The sequence below is a fragment of the Hyla sarda genome, chromosome 4 (genome assembly GCF_029499605.1).
Source record: "Hyla sarda isolate aHylSar1 chromosome 4, aHylSar1.hap1, whole genome shotgun sequence".
NCBI classification, from domain to species: Eukaryota; Metazoa; Chordata; class Amphibia; order Anura; family Hylidae; genus Hyla; species Hyla sarda.
Window position 1 is genome coordinate 204,004,423 of NC_079192.1, and position 22,648 is coordinate 204,027,070.

The window sequence follows — 22,648 nt, forward strand, 5'->3', positions numbered from 1 at the left end:
CTTCAGACAAGCACTTAAGCTTCCCTCACTCACCAGGCATTCACTTCCTCCCTGAGTCTGCAGTGCTGGGTCTGTTCATTTAATCATTGCAGGCTGCTCTGTAACCCCTACGCTCTGTGTTCAGACAGGAGTCTGAGGAGTGACAGGAGTCTGACAGGAGTGAGAACAGAGGAGTGCTATTCCTGCTCTCACTTACTGGACTTTGTCCCAGTCAGTGCTTAAAGGAATACTGGTTCCAGAAAGTTAAACAGATTTGTAAACTACTTCTATTTAAAAATCTTAATCCAGTACTTCTCAGCTGTTGTATACTACGAGGAAGTTCTTATCTTTTTGCATTTCTTTTCTGTCTGACCACAGTGCTCTCTGCACCTCTGTCCATGTCAGGAACTGTCCAGAGCAGGATAGGTTTGCTATGGGGATTTGCTCCTGCCCTGGACAGTTCCTTACATGGACAGAGGTGGCGGCAGAGAGCACTGTGGTCAGACAGAAAAAAACTGTACAACTTCCTCCATTGTATACAACAGCTGATAAGTACTGGAAGGATTAAGATTTTTCATCCCCTTAGAGACTTAGCCCATTTTCACCTTAAGGACTCTTTTTTGCAATTCTGACCATTGTCACTTTATGCATTAATAACTCTGAGATGCTTCTTTTATTCTGATTCATAGATTTTTTTCGTGACATATTCTACTTTAACACCGTGGTAGATTTTTGGCGTTACTTGCATCCTTTCTTGTGAAAAATCCCCAGATTTCATTTTGCAGTTTTGTAACTTTGAAACTTTCTGGATATTCCAAATAAATGATATATTGATTCACATATACAATATGTCTTCTTTATGTTTCCATCATAAAGTTGACATGTTTTTACTTTTTGAAGACATCAGAGGAATTCAAAGTATAGCAGCAATTTTAAAAATTTAACGAAAAGTTCAAAATCTGAATTTTTCAGGGACCAGTTAAGTTTGAAGTGGATTTGAGGTGCCTTTCTGTGAGAAATACCCTATAAATGACCTCATTATAGAAACTGCACCTCTCAAAGTATTCAAAATGACATTCAGAAAGTTTGTTAACCCTTTAGGTGTTTCATAGCAATAGCAGCAAAGTGAAGGAGAAAAATCAAAATCTGCATTTTCCCCCCCACGTCTCCATGAAAGCACCCATGAGATTACCTCCTCTGTTTGGGACAGGAAAAAAACACTGAGAGGTTAAATTCTCCACCCCTTCCTCTCCATACTAGTGTTTTTTCCTGTCCCTGTCAGAGGTGGGGGGGACTTTTTTTTTCCCCTGCAAAGAAATTGGAGGTCCTTACCTGGGCCTTGTAGACTCGGAGTGCTGGCACAGCACACCCCCTGTCCTATTTTCTCCCTTGGGTCTGGTCTGCTCTGAGGTCCGCTCCGGGACCATGGAGGCAGAGGGAACGCCATGGGAGCACTGCAGGTGTACGGGATCTGGCAGTGTTTTTTGCGACAGTCTCTGCTTTTGGCACACAGGGCTTTACCTTGCGCGAGCGCTTCCACGTTTATTTCTCCCGGCGAGGAGTTTTGCAAATCTCCTTCCGGCCGGAACACTGACGTCTAACGTCAATTCCCGCTGCCCTTGGGCGGGGAATTTGAATCTGGAGACTGGCTTTTTTTTGTTGCTATAAGAAGCCCCTCTCACAGATGGAAGTTGCTCTACCTGATTCCAGCGTTGGATACTACAAGGCTGCATCATGAGCTCGCCTGCAAAGATTTCAGATCCTCCAGTGGTCCCAGGATCCGTGAGTACTGAGGGTCTTTGGGTTCGCCCTGGCCTATCTTCATTTGCATGGTGTTTTAACCTTCTCTTCCTTGTAATTGCAGGGAGACAAGGATTCTGCAGGTCCTTCGATTAAACCGAAAAAATGAAAACCTAAAAAATGTGTAATGTGCTATAAAGAGTTTCCTGAATCAGCTTCTAAACCCTTGTGTACAGCATGCATTGCATCAGTGGTAAAATATGACTCTCCAACACTTATGCAAGAAATTAAAACCATGATTCATTCAGAGATACACTCAGCGTTAGTTTCTTTTGCACCTATTACCCCTTTGGCATCCACTACTACTGTTAATGTCTCAGCTGAAAAAAAGACTAACATGGTATATTTTTTGGATTCTGTAGAGTGTGTATCTCCAGAATTGGAAGAAGGAGAATATGTAGAAAATCCTCATGAAGAGAAAGATCCTTCTTTGAAGAAATTTTTGTTTATTTCTGATTATATAGAATCCTTAATTAAGTCCATCCGTACTACCTTAAATTTAGATGAAGTTCAGGAGACTAAGTCCATCCAGGATGAGCTTTTTGGGGGCCTAGGAGACAGGAAACCCTGTACTTTCCCTGTTCATGCAAATTTACATAAAATTGTTAAGGATGAATGGGCAAAGCCAGAAAAGAATGCTTTTATTCCTAGGGGTCTAAAAAGGCGTTATCCCTTTAATGACTCAGACTCTATCACTTGGGATACAATACCGTTAGTAGACATCCTGGTTGCTATAATAGCAAAGCATACCTCACTGCCTTTTGATGACACTACACTACTAAAAGATCAGATGGCTAGAAAGGCAGAGAGTTTGCTAAAAAAAAAAAAGACCTGGGAGGCTGCTTCTTCCTTGTTAAGGCCTAGTATAACCTTTACTTGCATGGCCAGAACTTTAGGAGTCTGGTTAGACCAATTGGAATACCATTTCCAGTCTGACACCCCTAAAGACCACATTTTGGAGTCCTTACCTCTACTTAAAATGGCTTCTAATTTTTCTGATGCCTCTGCAGAATCCATTAAACTTGCTTCTCGTACTGCTGTTTTGTCCAATATAACTAGGCGTGTACTGTGGCTAATATCTTGGTCGGCAGATATGACTTCTAAAAGTAAACTCTGCTCCCTACCTTTCCATGGAAAATTTTAATTGGATTCTATATTGGAAAAAGCAGCAGACAAGAAAAGGTCCAACCTAAGAAATCTCCTTTTTGTCTTTTTTCCCAGTCAGACCAAGTTTTCAGAGGAGGTAAAGGGAAAACAGGACGGTGGTCATACAGGAAGGGGGGTAGGGGTAGAAATATCTTCACTAACCCCGGTCAGTCCTCTTCCAACCCTAAACAATGATGCCAGGCCAGTGGGGGCAAGGCTTTTCCATTTTGCCCCAGTGTGGGAGTCCTTCAATTCCAATCCATGGATTGTAGAGATAATATCTCGGGGCCTTCGGATCGAGTTGTCATCACCAAGGTCTTGGCAGAGGTGGTTTCCCTTCTCAGGAAGAAGTCTATTCTAATTATCCCTTATCTAGATGACATTCTGATAGTGGCGGACTCTGCTCCTCAATTGGAACTTAATTTACAGAGAACTATCTTTGTTCTCCAGAAGTTGGTCTGGATTCTAAATGTAGACAAATCAGATCTTATTCCCAGTCAGAGGAATATATTCCTGGAATTCAGACCTCCTTTCTTCCGGATTCCAAGAGGGTATTACTGCAGGCATTAGTGTCCCGGATCCTAGCCCTCCACTCTTGTACAATGAGGAAGGCAATGTCCACTCTGGGTCATATGACATCATGCATCCAATCAGTAGCTTGGGCCCAGTTTCACTCCAGGCCTCTACAAAAGTGGATCCTAGCAATTTGGGACAAGTCTTAGAAGTCTTAAGACAAAAGAGTGATAATTCCCACGCAAGTAAAAAACCCATCTAAGATGGTGGACATTAAAGAAAAATTTAGAGAAGGGAGTAGGTTGGTTCCAGACGAACCAGTTACTTATAACAACAGATGCCAGTGCATGGGGATGGGGTGCTCACTCATAGACTAAAGTAGTCCAAGGGAAGTGGGATCCTCAGACAGCAAGAAAATCTTCCAACTTCAGAGAGCTACTGGCGATATGGATGACACTCCAAGAACTGGAGGAAAATTGCAAGAATCGCCATATCCTCATTTACTCGGAGAACACGACTGCAGTAGCCTTTATAAGACATCAGGGAGGCCCAAAACACCCAGCTGTTCAATCATTTTCTCATCAAATATTTTCTTGGGCAGAAAACAAGGTACTTTCTATCTCAGCAGTCCATCTCAAAGGGGTCTGGAACTTGGAGGTAGACTTCCTGAGCAGACATATATTAGACCAAGGGGCAATCAGGATGATTACGGAGAGATGGGGGGTTCTTCAAGTAGATCTCTTTGCAAAAGGAGAAATCACAAGGTGGATCTATTCTATTCCCTAAATCCAAAAGACTCTCCTCTACTGGTAGATGCTTTGGCTCTGGATTGGACATTCAGTATGGCATATGCATTTACTCCCCTGCCTCTGATATCTCGGGTCCTTCAAAAACTAATGAACTACCATTGCATTCTAATCCTAGTAGCTCCACATTGGCCAAAGAGGAGCTGGTTCTCTCTACTAAAAACTCTAAGTATAGAGGATCCCATCTGCCTTCCTCCTCAAAAGGATCTTCTGTCCCAGGGTCAATCCTTTCATTGTCAGATCAAAAACCTCAGCTTGACAACATGGAAATTGAAAAGTCCATTCTGCTGAAGGAAGGTTTCTCTGAAAAGGTAGTTAATACACTTCTATCTAGCCGTAAAGATACTACCTCTAGAATCTATGCTAAAACCTGGAAGAAGTTTATTTCTTGGTGTGGGGATCCTTTTTCTATTAACACTCCGGTGATTCCTAAAATTCTAGACTTCCTTCAGCAGGGATTTGATTTAGGTCGCTCCCCTAGTACCCTTAAAGTACAGGTTTCTGCTCTCAGTGCGCTCTATCATGTAAAATTGGCTGATAACATGTGGATTTCAAGATTTATTAAAGCATCCAGCAGACTCAGACCTAAGACTTTAAATATCTGTCCTCAGTGGAATTTAAATACAGTTCTAGTGACTCTTCCTCTGGATCCATATGAGCCTCTGGATTCTATTTCTGAAACATTTTTGACTCTCAAAAATATATTTTTATTTGCCATCATTACAGCTAGAAGAGTAGGTGAGATTCAGGCTCTTTCTATCAGGGAGCCTTATATCAGAATTTTGGATGACAAAATAATTTTTAAGCTTGTCACAACACAAGATATTGCGGTTCCATCCTTCTGTTCTAATCCAAAAAAAAAAGACCTAGAAAAATCATACAGGGGGAGATTTATCAAAACCTGTCCAGAGGAAAAGTTGCCCAGTTGCCCATAGCAACCAATCAGATCACTTCTTTCATTCTTGAAAAGGCCTCTGCAAAATGAAAGCAGCGATTTGATTGGTTGCTATGGGCAACTGGGCAACTTTTCCTCTGGACAGGTTTTGATAAATCTCCCCCATAGTCTTCTGGACGTTAGAAGAGCTGTTCTCCTTTACATTGAAAGAACTAGTGAGTGGAGGAAGGATGATAATCTGTTTATTCAGTTTGCTGGCCCTAATAGAGGTAAAAAAGCCTCTAGCAGTTCTATAGCCAGATGGATTAAGACCGCAATTTCAGAGGCTTATGTGGCCAGAGGTAAAGCCCCTCCTATACAATTGAAGGCCCATTCTACTAGAACAATTTCCTCATCATGGGCAGAGAGAGCCGGAGCTTCTGTAGAACAGATTTGCAAAGCTGCTATTTGGAAAAACCTTCATACTTTTCCAGACATTATAGTTCACGTTTTGTCTTCTGAGGATATGGCCTTTGGACATAAAGTTCTCAGTGCTATAGTCCCTCCCTAATAAATTCTTTGATATTTCTCATGGGTGCTGTCATGGAGACATGCGGGGAAATGGTGAATTATACTCACCGATAATTCCTTTTCTGGAAGTCTGCACGACAGCACCCATACATCCCACTCTTTATTTTTTTTTTATTGTGGTGTTTTAGTGTACGTTTTTTCCTTTTCCTTCGGTGTTCTTCATAATACACTGGTGTGGAGAGGAAGGTGTGGGGATTTAAACCTCTCAGTGTTTAAACCAATCAGGAGAAGGAGTATGGAAATACCCCATGTGTGGATGTCAAGTGCTCTGCGGGCAAACTACAGTGTTCAGAAGAGAAGGAGTGTCATTGAACTTTTGGAGAGAGAATTTGTTTGGAATGGAAGTCGGGGGCCATGTGTCCTCCATGTATCCTCATCAGGGGTACATCTAAGACAGAGCTTTGTGTGTTTTTGAAAGTAGAACCACATGTGTGCTTAATTCCGATTTTACCCTCAATGTGCCCCTAGGCTGTCTCTTAGCGGAACACTCACCCTAAAAAGGCAGACTCCACAGACTGACCACTATAATGCCCTTACATTTAAAATTTGCTTTCCATGTTAACATAAACTGATGCCCACTGCCAACTATAACCAGTAGAGACAGAAGCCTCTTTATCTCTATTCTTTTATTGTGCGCACTTGCTGTACCCTTGCATACAGCTGCCTTTACAGGAAGTGGCACCTGCACTCTCACATTGACAAGTGCTTGCTCAATGCGCATACGCTGCTCCGTGTCTAGTGCTTGCCCAATGCGCATATGCTCCATGACTCAGCACCTTGGCCGCTGCCTATACTGCGCTTACAGGGCTAGGTCCAAAGTTTCCCTGGGGCCCATGGAACTCACACCCCTGCAGGTCTATTTCAGCAAAAAATGTTTCACAGCTGTGATTGAGGTTTGTTAAAATCTCATTTATTTCTCTTGTACTGTCATCTGCATGAAAAGCATCAGCATTTTCTCGGAAGTGTGACATGCATCCTCTATAGGTAGGTAAAGTTCTGTGTCCCACCCACACAGGGTTGTATTTACAGCTCATGCTGCCCTAAGACATTTCACAGACAATAGGGTGATTTCACAAGCGTTGGAATTATTTCATGCAGATCTGTCAGGGTATGATTATACTGCCCATACTATGATTATACTGTTAATTCCTGCTCCCTTTATTTGTATTTCTTGGCATCTTGTTGAAAACGGGATGCTGATGTATACTGTTAACGGGAGCAGCAGTTCCCATTCACCTATATGGTCAGAGTCACCTAGTGGCTCCTTTACAAATGTATGCACTATTTCAAAAGCGCAACAGGCCCTGTTATGAGTCTGCCTAAAATATAGGATATGTCCCGAACAGAGTCACTAGGGGTGACTCATTTCAGCCACAGAAGTGAATAGGATCCACTGCCCTAAAAAAAAAAAAGACTAATATGTTGTTAATATGTTGATTTTGTTGCAGATTCAATGTGAATCTCACCCTATACACAGAAAGTGGTGAAATCAATCACAAGGTTGTGGGTTTACCCCTATTTGCTAGAATTTACAAGTGGAATCAGGGCTGCCATCAGAAATTTTGGAGCCCCTCAAACAGCTCAAGGCGTGTTTGCTCCGGGTCTGATTACCGGCGACCACAGGGCCGACGGCGTGTGATGTCACGCCTCCGCCACCGTGTGACGTCACACTCCGCCCCTCAATGCAAGCCTACGGGAGGGGGCGAACACACTCTGGGGACTGATTACAAACAGGGTGCCGCATGCAAGATCACGGGGGTCCCCAGCGGCAGAACTCCTTTGGATAGGGGATAAGATGTCTAAGCACCGGAGTACCCCTTTAAAGGATTTGTCTGGTAAACAAATAACTTATCCCCTATCTAAGTATAGGGGATAAGTTATAGATCGCAGGGGATCCGAGCATTGGGCCCCCCGCTCTCTCCTGCATGGGGTCCCGGCAGTCGGATGGAAGGGGGGCAAGTCATACCCCGCACGGAGCGCCGGTTGACACGCCCCTCCATGTACCCCATCGAGATACATGGAGGGGGTGTGCCGGCCACAGCTTCCTGCGGGGTACAGATGTCAGATTCCAGCAAACTGTCGGGGCCTGTGCAGGAGATCGCATGGGACTACTGCTGAGACCCCCACCGATTACCTTGGTTGAAGTGGTTCTCCAGCTGTTGGAAAGCTAAAACACCCATCATGTCTAGAGAGCCTCTGGCAATGGGAGTTGTAGTTTTGTAACAGCTGGAGAGACACAGATTGGACACAGTTTTACCCATCATCACTGCAGAACTTACAGCTCTGATGGGACAGTCAGGAGAATATACGATGATATCAGTGACCTGAGTGACGTCTTCTGACTTGAGTGATATCTTCTCTGTTATCTTTTCTTCTTCATCTGGTCCAAAGACCAGGTCTTCCTCCAGCTCCATCTTCTCTGCAGAGTCTGACATCCAGACATCATTGGCTCCTCACTGTCAGCAGATCCTCATCCTCTGCATGAAGACAGTAATCATTATAACCTTGCCAGAAAGTGTACCCTAAATATAATCCTGCCACACACTGTACCCTGAATATAATGCTGCCCCACACTGTATCCACTGAATATAGTCCTGCCACATACTGTATCCACTGAATATAATACTGCCACACAATGTATCTACTGAATATAATACTGCCCCACACTTTATCCACTGAATATAATACTGCTATACACTGTACCAAATATAATCCTGCCACACACTGTACCCTGAATATAATACTGCCACACACTGTACCCTGAATATAATACTGCCACACACTGTACCCTGAATATAATACTGCCACACACTGTACCCTGAATATAATCCTGACACACACTGTACCCTGAATATAATACTGCCACACACTGTACCCTGAATATAATACTGCCACACACTGTACCCTGAATATAATACTGCCACACACTGTACCCTGAATATAATACTGCCACACACTGTACCCTGAATATAATACTGCCACACACTGTACCCTGAATATAATACTGCCATACATGCACACACATCATATATACATATACACCCCCTACATACTCAAATTAACATTGATCTCTATGGGAGTAAGACGCTGATTCCGCCTGAAAGAAAGAACATGTTCTTTCTTCTAGCGGAACAGGCATCCTCGTCAGAATTCTGCTTGAGGAAATTCCTCAGTGTAAACTGAGGGGCAGAAATTCTGCACAGCTCTATGGGGATTTTCACTGCTGAATGAATTGGAGAGGAAAAAGCAAGCAGATTATTTGTGGAAATTCCTCTCCAATTCCTCAGTGTGAACATACCCTTAGGGTTGGTCTGTCACTATCTGTCACTAGTGACTCCGGTCAGCTCATTTTTGCCCCGTATCCGGTTTTATGGCCGGACTAAAAACCGTGGTATACTACTACTATCGGTCACCGTATGAAAGAAGCGTGGTGTGAATGCACCCTAAGGCTGGTCTGCCACCTTGCATCCTATGCGTTATATGTGACTCCATATGAACTATTCACAATATAGACATTGGGGGAGATTTATCAAAGCCTGTGCAGAGGGGAAATTGCCCATAGCAACCAATCAGATCGCTTCTTTCATATTTCACAGGCCTCTTTAAAAATAAAAGAAGCAATCTGATTGGTTGCTATGGGGGGAGGGTGTGTGTGTGTGTTTTTCTTCTCTCAGTGCCACAGCATGGTGGCAGCAGCTATATCATGACATGTTTACAACTAAATGTACTCACTGCAGCCCAACATGTGCCTAATGGTATATACAGCCCTGCACCCACACAAATACACTCTATTTATAGTATGTTATTACAGCCTTGTACAGAAGACATTGCTAATATTACCTCAGCACAGCCAGCCTAACGTAAATTGACACCATTCTATTACTCGATAACAACAAAATATAACATAGCTCCTCCCCCTCTCCGCGGATCGAATGGATGAGCCTGCACTCCTTAGTATCGCGCCCCCCAGAGCAGACCAATCCCCTGCAGGGGGAGGTGCCCGTCAGTGCTTACCACGTTTTCTTGTATTGAGATTGCGCGCTAGCGAAGATTAGTTGTGTTAACTCTTTCGCTGCTGCAGTGCCGGCTATTGTAGTCACCATGTCGGCCTGGCTTAGTCTCTCCGCTCGGGGTGCCCGGCTTTGGCGGCCGGCAATGTGTAGGATGTACCGCACTGAACGCGGGGTGTACGGCTACAGACCGAAGAGGAGCGAGGCTACAGGAAACCGTCTGAGGGATCAGCTCAGCATGGCGGCGGGTGGCAGTGCAGGTGTGTGGGGGCCTGGCACCACTTGGTGCCCATCAGGTGCTGTGTGGCTGTACTGTAGGTGCAGAGGAGCAGGACGGGGCACGGTGTTACCTGTAGAAGAACCCAATGGGCAGGGGAAGCCTTACCCTCCTGGCCCATGCACAGTGTGTATAGGAAAGCATGCCCAAGTTGGCAGGGAGCGACTTTTCTCCAGACATGCCAATCCTGGCCTTCTGGTGTCTATTGACACAAAGTAACAATCTTATTTACAAATTATACAAATATAAATAATCTTATTTACAAATGACTTGGGCATCAAATAAAATATTGTCAGATGGTGGAAGCATTGTGCTAGCCTATGGAAGCCCTGGCATGCACATGCCCAACATGGTAAACCTGCATGCCACTGATCTCTGCTGAATGTACAGGGCAAGGCATCACACACAGGGCAGAGCCCAGTACAGGTGGCATTCAGAGGCTCATTCTACTGTCCCAGCATAGAGCTGTTCTTCACTAATGGCTAAACCACTGCCTCCAGCTGTTGCAAAACTACAACTCCCAGCATGCCCGGACAGCCTTTGGCTGTCCGGGCATTCTGGGAGTTGTAGTTTGGCAACAGCTGCAGGCACCCTGGTTGGGAAACGCTGGGCTAAGCCCCGCTGCACCCCTTTCTCTAGTGCTGTGCGGTATACCGGTTCATACTGAATACCAACATTTTTGTCCTGCACGATATACGTTTTTCCCATACCGCAATACCGGTTGGGCCCCTCCCCCTCGGGAATGAATTATCAACCCAGCGCTGCGCTGTCCCCACATCTGGGTATTAATCATATGTGACCCATGAGCACTGTTCTGCTTCACCCCCCCCCCCCCCCCCCAATCGGGGAACTAATCACATGTCACCCGCAAGTGCTGCCCTCCTCGTCCTCCTGTTTGTTGCGGGCCACCAGCGCTGGAACCTGTACTGTACGCTGTATCCCTATGCCTGGGCTGCAACAGATAAACAAAATAAACTTTAACTCACCTTCGGTACTGGCCTCACCTGCTTTCTGGGGACGGGATCGTCGGAGAGCCGTCAGCCTATCACTGGCCGCAGCGATTTTCCGCCTCGGCCAGTGATGGGTTGAGCGCGCTGTCATGTAAGAAGCCGGCTTCTTACATGACAGTGCGCTCAACCTATCACCGGCCGAGGTGGAATATCGCTGCGGCCGGTGATAGGCTGACGGCTCTCCGACATTCCCATCCCTAGGAAGCAGGTCCGGACCGACGGGGGAACGTAGGAAGGTGCGTTAAAGTTTATTTTGTTTATCTTTTGCAGCCCGGGCATAGGGATACAGCGTACAGTACAGGTTCCAGCGCTGGCGGCCCGCAACAAACAGGAGGACGATGAAGGCAGCGCTTGCGGGTGACATGTGATTAGTTCCCCGATGGGGACAGCGCAGCACTGGGCTTATAATTAATTGGGGGGGGGGGGGGGGGGAGTAGAACAGCACTCGCGGGTCACATGATTGGGGGGGGGGGTGGAACCGCCATAAGTTACAAAAATACCGTGGTACACATTTTTGGTCCTACCTCCCAGCTCTACCTTTCTCTACTCTGTTAAAGGGAACCTGTCACATGGAAAACACAGTCCAATCTGCAGGCATCATGTTCTAGAGCAGAAGGAGCTGAACAGATAGATTTATTGCTTTAGGGTACATTCACACATTGATAACTTGCTGCGGGTTTCCCGATGCAGGAAGACTGCATAGATTGTCGCTATCATTCCCCACAATGGGTCTGCTGGCAATCTGAAAATCTGCCACTATTGCGGATTTTCTGTAGATCTACAGAAGTGAATGGGAGCGTATCCTGAAGGTATGTTTACAGGTGCATATTGTGCTGCATATTTTTGACACATTTTGACACCCATTGAAGTCGCAGCAAAGTACGCACGTGGGACCGTACCCTTAGGGTCCATTCACATGTGTAGTATCTACTGCATATTTTCTTCTGCTGATTTTGCTACCCATTGCAGTCAATGGTTAGCAAAATCAGCTGCAGAGAATAAGCAGCAAAATATGCAGCAGATACTGTATGTGTGAACGCACCACATTCGAACTTGCATTGAGAAACACGCTGTGGGTTTGCTGGCAAATTCGCCCTAAGGGTGCATTAGCACACACAGGATCTGCTGTGGGTTTTAACTTGTGTATCCGCAGTGGTAAAATATCCGCAGTTAGGCTAGGATTCCACTTTTTTTTTTCCCCCAGCGATTTTTCACCGAAAAAAATGCCTGAAAAAACGCCAGTGTAATTTCCTGCATCTGACATTTTTTCTGGCGTTTTTGCATTTGAGTTGCAATAGCATTTTTGGCCGCTTTGGTGTTTTTTTTCAAAATGTGTTTGGTACCCAAAGAAATAAATAAATAATGCAGTAGGGATGAGAGACATTTTATTTTATTTTTTATAATGAACTTTTAATTAATTTTTTATAAAGTGTGTGTTCGCTTTTTTTCAGTTTTTTTTTTGTTATTACATTTTTTAGGTAGTACTACTACTCCCAGCATGGAACAGACTGTTCCATGATGGGAGTAGTAGTACCTTTACTAATAGACATATTGCCCCAGGTGTCCTGACACCCGATGCGATCGTCCATAATATAGCAGAGATGCGGAGCAGCTCTATACGGCGTTCACATCTCTTCTCTGTAACTCTGCAACTCTGCAATAGAAAGGACAATCACAGCGGATGTCAGGAGTGATACCCGCTGTGATCTGTCCTTAACTGCAGGTACTACTGCTCCCAACATGGAGCACGCTCTGCTCCATGTTGGGAGCTGTAGTTCCTGCAGTTAAGGAAAGATCACAGTGGATGTCACTCTTGACACCCGCTGTGATCCTCCTGTATAATGTATAGATGCGGCGGCCGCTCTTCTATGGTCCCCTGACCTATTTATACACATATTCATATTTCCCACAGAGAGCTGTGATTGTCTAGAACCATCTGGCCAATCACAGCTCTGTGGGAAATACATTATACAGAAGGATCACAACGGAACCTGGGGCGATCTGTCAATTAGTACAGGTACTACTACTCCTATCATGAAACAGTGTGTGTTAGTACTAGAGATGAGCGAACTTACAGTAAATTCGAGTCGTCGCGAACTTCTCGGCTCGGCAGTTGATGACTTATCCTGCATAAATTAGTTAAGCTTTCAGGTGTTCCGGTGGGCTGGAAAAGGTGGATACAGTCCTAGGAAAGAGTCTCCTAGGACTGTATCCACCTTTTCCAGCCCACGGGAGCACTTGAAAGCTGAACTAATTTATGCAGGATAAAGTCATCAACTGCCGAGCCGAGAAGTTCGTGACGAAACGAATTTACTGTAAGTTCGCTCATCTCTAGTTAGTACCCCCTAAAAAATAAAGAATAAAAAGTGAAAAACACACACACTACATTTTTACTATTGTCGGCTGTGTTTTTAGTGCCCTGCCCACACACATAAATTGATCCTTGTTTAAAAATTAATAAAAATGTTGTAAAAAAGATAAATTTCGTCAAATACAATTTTTTTCCATTACTACTGTATCTTTTTTAATTTATTTTTTTAATGTTACCCTATGAAATTTTATTAAAAAAGGTATCTCCATCACTTTTTTGGATCGCTAAAGTCCAAAAGAGAATTTAAAGCCGCCTGAAAAAACGCCAAAGTTAAAACTCACATGGCGTTAAAACCCACATTTTCTTGGCGTTTTTTTTTTCTCCCATAGACTTCTATGGAAGAAAAATGTCACGATTTCGAGGAAAAAAACGCCAGAGGCTCAACATGCTGCGATTTTGCAAAACCGTCAAGGAGCTCAAAAATGCCAAAAAAGAGTGAAGAAATGCCAAAAGGATTAAAAAAAAAGGCCAAACTGAAAAACGCCAAGTGGAAAAAGAATTTTGCGATGTCTCACTGATTTACAGCTAACATCTGGCCGCAGCGTTTTTTGGCCGAAAAAACGCCATGCAGCAGAATTGGCATTTCTCCCCAAAAGAACAAGTGGAATTCCAGCCTTAGGGTCTATTCACACGTGCAGTATTCTGCGCAGAATTTATGCGCAGCATTTCAAGCTGTGTTTAGTCATTTAGTTTACATTGACAGTATACTGTACGTGTGAATAGACCATTGAGGATCTGAAACTGCGGCTTTTACAAGGCTTTTATGTATTGCAGCGGATCCAGTGTATATGAATGCATCCTTTAGGGTACGTTCTCACATGCGGATTTTACAACAGATTTTCTGCAGCTGATCTGCTGCATTTTGTTTTCTGTTGTTTATTTTATCATTGACTTGCCAGCAAAAAGTCTATTATTTTAGTTGATTATTTGAGTGGTAGCGAATTTACTAGATGCAACTTTTCACAAATTTCAAGCACAAAGGGCTTTGAAAAGTCACAAACACTAGTAAGACAGACCACACTTGGGAAAAAAAAAAAACTTTGCCGGGAAGAGATCTTATTTGCACCAAAGTTATCAAAGGCACAGTGACAAACTGATAACTTTGGCGTAAAGATGCTGAAAACAATCAACACAGATATCTATCTTCGTTGTGGAAAGCTAAATACATCCCCCAGTGGAATATTCACACTGAGGAATTGACAAGAAAAGTTTTCTAGCTTAGGCTGGGTTCACACCACGTTTTGTTAAATACGGTTCCCGTATACGGCTGGGAGGAGGGGGGCGGGGCTTAATCGCGGCGCCCGCACTCAGCCGTATTCGGGAACCGTATTTAATGTATGTCTATGAGCCGACCGGAGTGAACCGCAGCCTCTGGTCGGCTTCGTTTTCGTCCGTATGCGGTTTCCCTACCGCAGGCAAAAACGTGGTCGACCGCGTTTTTGCCTACGGTCGGGAAACCGCATACGGCCGAAAACGAAGCCGACCGGAGGCTGCGGTTCACTCCGGTCGGCTCATAGACATACACTTAATACGGTTCCCAAATACGGCTGAGTACGGGTGCCGCGATTAAGCCCCGCCCCCTCCTCCCAGCCGTATACGGGAACTGTATTTAACAAAACGTGGTGTGAACGCAGCCTTAAATCCTCTAGGGACTTGCACCTTTCTGCTACATGGTAAATGGAACAGTAATTATTCAGAAAAGGTGCTTATTGCAGTGGAAATAAGCGCTGAATAAAAGGGAAAGTGACACTATTGATATAGCTATAGTTTAATATACAGTCATGGCCGTACATGTTGGCACCCCTGAAATTTTTCTGCAAAATGAAGTATTTCTCACAGAAAAGGATTGCAGTAATACATGTTTTGCTATACACGTTTATTCCCTTTGTGTGTATTGGAACTAAACCAAAAAAAGGAGGAAAAAAGGCTAATTGGATATAATGTCACACCAAACTCCAAAAATGATTGGCACCCTTTCAAAATCGTGGAAAAATAAGATGTTTCAAGCATGTGATGCTCCATTAAACTCACCTGGGGCAAATAACAGGTGTGGAAAATAAAAATCACACCTGAAAGCAGATAAAAGGAGAGAAGTTCACTTAGTCTTTGCATTGTGTTTCTGTGTGTGCCACACTAAGCATGGACAACAGAAAGAGAAGAGAACTGTCTGAGGACTTGAGAACCAAAATTGTGGGAAAATATCAACGATCTCAAGGTTACGGGTCCATCTCCAGAGATCTAGATTTGCCTTTGTCCACAGTGCACAACATTATCAAGAAATTTGCAACCCATGGCTCTGTAGCTAATCTCCCTGGGCGTGGACGGAAGAGAAAAATTGATGAAAGGTGTCAACGCAGGATAGTACGGATGGTGGATAAGCAGCCCCAAACAAGTTCCAAAGATATTATAGCTGTCCTGCAGGCTCAGGGAGCATCAGTGTCAACGTGAACTATCCATCGACATTTAAATGAAATGAAACGCTATGGCAGGAGACCCAGGAAGACCCCACTGCTGACACAGAGACATAAAAAAGCAAGACTACATTCTGCCAAAATGAACTTAAGTAAGCCAAAATCCTTCTGGGAAAATGTCTTGTGGACAGAACAGACCAAGATAGAGCTTTTTAGTAAAGCACATCATTCTACTGTTTACCGAAAACTGAATGAGGCCTGCAAAGAAAAGAACACAGTACCTACAGTGACATATGGTGGAGGTTCAATGATGTTTTGGGGTTGTTTTGCTGCCTATGGCACTGGGTGCTTTGAATGTGTGCAAGCATCATGAAATCTGAGGATTACCGACGGATTTTGGGTTGCACTGTACAGCACAGTGTCAGAAAGCTGGGTTTGTGTCCGAGATTTTGGGTCTTCCAGCAGGACAATGACCCCAAACATACATCAAAAAGCACCCAGAAATGGATGGCAACAAAGTGCTGGAGAGTTCTGAAGTGGCCAGCAATGAGTCCAGATCCAAATCCCATTGGACACCTGTAGAGAGATCTTTAAAATTGCTGTTGGGAAAAGGCGCCCTTACAATAAGAGAGACCTGGAGCAGTTTGCAAAGGAAGAGTGGTCCAACATTCCGGCTGAGAGGTGTAAGAAGCTTATTGATGGTTATAGGAAGCGACCGATTTCAGTAATTTTCCAAAGGGTGTGCAACCAAATATTAAGTTAAATGGGCACTGTCAGATACAAAAACTTCTGATATGTTGTAAAGCATGCAAAACCAATAGGTTTTGCAATTGCTTTCATTAGAAAATTTTCAGTATTTCATATTGAAAAAGCCAGTCAAACAACTGCCCCCCTGCCTGCTTGGACACATACTAGTCCTGCTGTGTCCATGCATCATCACCTATGTCTTGGACACACTTCCTTGATTGACAGACAGCATACTGAGGGAGGGGGCAGAGACCAGCACAGTGAGGCCACGCTCAAATGCAGTTCCTGTTTTCATTGGTTAATTTCCCTGTGTCTCAATGATTTCACCAAAACAAAAAATGCATGTTAAAAATTCAACAAAAATGCAGTGTGAACACATCCTTAGGGTATGTTCACACGTAAAGGACCTGCTATATATATATCAATGTAACTAAATGATTAAACTCAGCATTAAATCTGTAGCAAATACCGAACCCTTAATTTTTTTCCCCCAATGATTAATATTTATCTCCTATAAACTGTAAAGGTGATAAGTGTTTTATCATAGGGTGTTATCTTAGGCACAACCAGGTTGCATGTATGGAGCGGTTCTCGAGTTTCCTGGACAAAACAATGGGTGAAAAAAAAGTACTGTAATAATAATATTTAAAACTTTGTGTAGGAGAATAGACCACTGAATATTATGACCTGAAATAGTGCAAGCAGAAGCTGGTAAATTTATAACCGTGAAACCACAGGAAATAAAGGTTTTCGGTGGTTTGCTTCAATCTTGTCAAACAGCAGGGGCCATTCTATAAGATGCAGGCTATATTTCTGACCATGTAGTTTTGACCTGTTTCATACACACACATATGACTTCTAGTCATCTGTTGACTGTGTGTTAGGGTATGTATGTATATATATATATATATATATATATATATATATATATATAATCATTCATTCATTCATTCATTAGGGATCGACCGATTATCGGTTTGGCCGATATTCACGATTTTTTTACGTAATTGCCGATAACCCGATAATGTCCCCCACCGCACGCCGCCCCCATTGCCTCCCCTATCCTCTGTTTTATAATTACCTGTTCCCGGGGTCTGGGGCCCGCGCTACTTCTGGATCCTGCTGCGTCCTACGTTACGCAGTGCGCACAGTGACAGCGCAGGACGGGAGCCAGAAGTAACGCGGACCTCGGACCCCGAGAACAGGTAATTATAAAACCGGGGATAAGGGAGGCAATGGGGCAGCGGCAGTGGGCGGGGGGATAGCGGCGGGGTGCGGTGCGGTGCGATTCGGTCATAGGGGGGGGATGGCTGGGGGGCAGCGGCGGTGGTTGGGAGGACCCCCGGACAGGCAGGGGGAGAGAAGCGGGTGGCAGCGGTGCTCTCTGATTCAACCAAAACCGCTGCAGTTCATTGATTTAAAGCGCCCGCTTTAAATCAATGATCTGCAGCGGCTTTTGGGGGGGGTGGAGAAATAGCCGATAACTTATACCGGAATATCGGTATAAGTTATCGGCTATCAGCCTGAAAGGCCAGATTATCGGTATTGGCCCTAAAAAAACGATATTGGTCGATCCCTAATATATATATATATATATATATATATATATATATATATATATATATATTAATTATAATAATTATATTGAGTTAAGGTAACAAACGGGCATAAAACTTTTTGACAGTTATACATGAAACTTGTGACACTTGTGACCATCTGGTGTCTTTGCCCTAGAGTGCATTTTGTTTCATGTTACATCCAGAGTTCAGTCGCTCTTGTAAGGTTCCGGTTGTATTCTTCATGATATTTGAGCAGCAGTTCTTCAGGAATTTGGACTTTACATACCATAGTTAAACAGTAGCGTTTTCCAATAAGCTGTTGAGTTGACATTTCCTATTTAGAAAGCCCACACTGATGTTTCACTTTTGACATTTGTACTTTATCACCACTGAGAAAAATCAATGCAAAGTTGTGTGGTACCCTTGTAAAAGTAGTAGCCCTTTTGTGGTAAAATTGGTCATATGTACTGAACTATATATATGGAAATGTACTCTCCTTTACATTCTTCAGCAGCACCAGAGGCCTTTTTAAACATTTTAAGAAGCACTCTGGTTGCTATGGGCAATGCCTCCACCTTTCCTATTCACAGGTGTTGATAAACCTTTAGGGTGCGTTTACCCGGCTGTTTGTCTCCGCTTTTTCATCCTGGTTTCGGTTCCGTTCTTGCAGGCTGTAAATGGATTAAAAACTGTTAAAAAAAAAAAAAAAAAAATCCCATTCCTGTCAATGGGATTTTTTTACAAACCTTTTACATCCGTTTGTACTTGTCTGCACTCATTTCCGTTTTTTGACGGCAGAAAAAACGGCACATGCAGTATTTTTTCTTCTATCAAAAAAGAAAAAATTGAACTTTTACAGTCTATGGAAAGCGGATGAGCCTTAAATGTCATGTGTTTGCATCTGTTTTTTCAATCGTTTTTTTTTTTTTTAAGACCGTTTTTACTAATGAGCATGCTCAGAACAATTTTTTTTTCTTTATTAACTGAACAATAACGGATCCAAACGGATAACATCAGTTTGCATCCTTAATTGTCAGGTTATTTTTAAAGTCCGTTTTTATTTTTGACGGAAGAAAAACGGGACGGATCTAGACGGCCGTGTGAACGCAGCCTTAGTTGCACCACATGTTCAGTATTAGGGCATGTTCACACTACGTAATTCCCATGGAATTCCAGAATCGGAATTACGCAATGTGAACTTTAATATCAATGTGAATGGATCTTCCGCAAGACCCGTTCACACTGAGGAATTTCAGCGGTGGACAATTCTGCCGCTGAAATTGTTCCTCTCAAAGAAAGCACATGTTCATTCTTTGCGCGGAATTGCACGCAGTCAATGGTGACGGCGCAGTGACGAGCGCTCCTACCACTGAAATATTTTGGCCGTAGCCGGAAGAACGGAATCTCCCCTTACAGAATTCTGCGAGCTGAGATTCCGCAGTGTGAACAAACTCCTACTACTTTATAGCCTCACAGTTTTTTTCCCCTTTCCTTCTGTGGGACAGGTAGTACCTGGGAAAGTGTTACTGTTTCCTTTCCCTTTTGCCTATTTTACTCCTTGCTTGCATGGTTGTGCTGGCAGGGAGTTATAATCATTAATATTTAAAATGTATTACTTTTAAATGGTCACTGTCCGAGGGTCATGGACAAAAGATGGCTGATTGACAAGGCTGCAGGAGGAACACAGCCTGCAGCAACACTGCTCTAATACAGAGTTTTTCCAAACATGTGCCTCCAGCTGTGGCAAAACTAGAACTCCAAGCATGTCTGAACAGTGAAAGGATGCCTTGGGATTCTGGGTGTTGTAGTTTTGCAAACGCTGTAGGCACACAGCTGAAGCAGTAGTGGCAGCAAACACTACCTCCAACTATTCCAAAACTACAAGTCCCAGCATTACAAGACTGCCTAAGGATGACCCACACAAATGACATAGGAAGATGTAAGTTGTACACTCACCATATTGTCTTTGCGATATATCGTGCAGCCCTAATATACAGCAATACAAAGTTAACCTTTTTTAGCCAACTCACCCCAATACAAAGCAGTTAACTTTCAGGCAAACATTATACTTTAAAGCGTACCTGAAAACACAGAAAAAAAAAAAATAATGCTTATATATGTTACTCACTAGGTCATGGAGATGTTTCATGGCTTGTGTCTAGCTTCCGTGTTTCAGCTGACACACAGATGACGCTGCAGCCGGACAGAACCATGGTCTGGATTGTATGAGTACACCTAGTTGTCTTTTTTATAAGCTATTATTATTATTAAATGGAGATAAAAATGTATGCCAAGATTTGCAACATATAAAATTGTTTTGATTCTGACAGTGCCCATATTAGATACATTTTTGTTAGGCCACAAGGTCTGCTTATGTATAATTTATTAAATTTTTATTTATTTTATGTAAACCTTTTATTTTTTATTTTTTTCAGTGGATCATGGCCTTCAAAGACTTCTTACAGCTTACCGTGAACATGGGCACAAAGCTGCAAAAATAAATCCATTGTTTGCTGGACAAGCAGTTATGGATATGGTACCAGAAATACAAGTAATAAGTGAAATTCTTCATGGACCTTTTCGTACAGCAGGTAAAGTGGATATCATTTGTTGTCGTAAACTATGAACTGATATTGCACTTTGCATGTGTAAAGTGCTTTTTTAGTTGGATTGATAAAAAATTGAGTTCTCAGTAGTTCATACCTTTTAAGTTGGCACTGTCATTTGCACTAAAACATTTTATATAACTTAGATAACATTATGTGCATCTGTAATATACATTGGGTAAAAGTGTGTATATTTTTGGCTGTCTTTTCCTTGCAGCAATTGCCAGGAAGTGTGCATGACAAGCAGAGCTCTGTGCAGGGAGGATCTGTGACACGCTCCCGGCTCACACAGCAGGATTATTGGCAATCCAGGAGCCTGCACAGAGCCCTGCTTGTCCCACCCACACTTCCTGTATTTTGTCTCCACACAGACAATAGTTGCAAACACAAGACAGTATTTTTTCACCCAAAAATTATACACATTTTTAGCCAATGCATATTGCAAATATATAACCTAGTTACCGTATATACTCGAGTATAAGCCGACCCGAGTATAAGCCGAGGCGCCTAATTTCAACCCAAAATCCCAGGAAAAGTTATTGACTCGAGTATAAGCCTAGGGTGGGAAATACATCATCCCCCCCCCCCTGTCATCATCCAGACCCCCGTCATTAACATCCTCATCATCATCACCGCCTGTCAACATCCAGACCCTCATCATCATCACCTGTCATCATCCCCTTGTCATCATCCCCACCCCCCTTCATCATCCCCTTGTAATCATCCCACACCCCCCCCTTCATCATCCCCTTGTCATCATCCCACCCCCCCCCCCTTCATCATCCCCTTGTCATCATCCCCACCCCCCTTCATCATCCCACACCCCCCCTTCATCATCCTCTTGTCATCATCCGCCCTCAGTGGTTTTCAACCTGCGGACCTCCAGAGGTTTCAAAACTACAACTCCCAGCAAGCCCGGGCAGCCATCGGCTGTCCGGGCTTGCTGGGAGTTGTAGTTTTGAAACCTCCGGAGGTCTGCAGGTTGAAGACCACTGCGGCCTTCGACATCATCCAGCCCCCTCTCACCCCCTTTAGTTCTGTACAGTACTCGCCTCCGCTCGGCGCTGGTCCGGTGCTGCAGGGCTGTCCGGAGAGGAGGTTGTCCGGTGGGATAGTGGTTCCGGGCTGCTATCTTCACTGGGAGCGCCTCTTCTCCGCGCTGCGGGCCCGGAATAGAGGCGTTGCCTGGACGATGACGCAGAAGTACGTTGGTAATGAACGTACCTCTGCGTCGTCGTCAAGGCAACGTGACTATTCTGGGGCTGGGCCCGAAGCGCTTAGAAGAGGCCTCCCGGTGAAGATAGCAGCCCGGAACCACTATCCCACCGGACGACCTCCTCTCCGGACAGTCCTGCAGCACCGGACCAGCGCCGAGCGGAGGCAAATACTGTACAGAACTAAAGGTGGTGAGAGGGGGCTGGATGATGTCGAAGGCCGCAGTGGTCTTCAACCTGCGGACCTCTGGAGGTTTCAAAACTACAACTCCCAGCAAGCCCGGACAGCCGATGGCTGCCCGGGCATGCTGGGAGTTGTAGTTTTGAAACCTCTGGAGGTCCGCAGGTTGAAGACCACTGCGGGTGGAGAGTTCACTCGAGTATAAGCCGAGGGGGGGTGTTTTCAGCACGAAAAATCGTGCTGAAAAACTCTGCTTATACTCGAGTATATACGGTATATACATAGTTGTTATCTACATTATATGAAAAGCTTTTGTCATCCTCTTTTTCACTTGGCCATAAAAAATTATCAACAATTAAAATTTTTTATAATTTCTACCAGCTATCTATCAGCCTGTTGGTAGACTGCTCTACTCAACTATTTATATCAGGCTGTAGAGTTAAAAAGTGTGGCAGTGCAAGTCCTTACATCGTCTTAGGTGTATTAAAACTGTATGAGCTAAAACCATATGAAACCATATACACATACGGTTTTATATGGTTCTCATTGACTG

General features: G+C 43.9%; 2 protein-coding genes across 4 annotated transcripts in view; one reads left to right on the forward strand and one right to left on the reverse strand.

The window, feature by feature from the left end:
• Positions 1-8,185, reverse strand: part of UPF2 (UPF2 regulator of nonsense mediated mRNA decay) — a 96,144-nt gene extending 87,959 nt beyond the window's left edge. For all 3 annotated transcript variants that reach the window (XM_056573316.1, XM_056573314.1, XM_056573315.1), the window contains exon 1: positions 8,034-8,185. In XM_056573316.1, the coding sequence (XP_056429291.1) occupies positions 8,034-8,144 (111 nt within the window). In that variant the 5' untranslated portion in view covers positions 8,145-8,185. The remainder of the gene's footprint in view (positions 1-8,033) is intronic.
• Positions 8,186-9,730: 1,545 nt separating this feature from the next.
• The window catches only part of DHTKD1 (dehydrogenase E1 and transketolase domain containing 1), a 72,769-nt gene continuing 59,851 nt past the window's right edge, over positions 9,731-22,648 (forward strand). The window contains exons 1-2 of the mRNA XM_056573321.1: positions 9,731-9,979; positions 20,530-20,685. Coding sequence (XP_056429296.1) covers positions 9,811-9,979; positions 20,530-20,685 — 325 coding nt within the window. The 5' untranslated portion in view covers positions 9,731-9,810. The remainder of the gene's footprint in view (positions 9,980-20,529; positions 20,686-22,648) is intronic.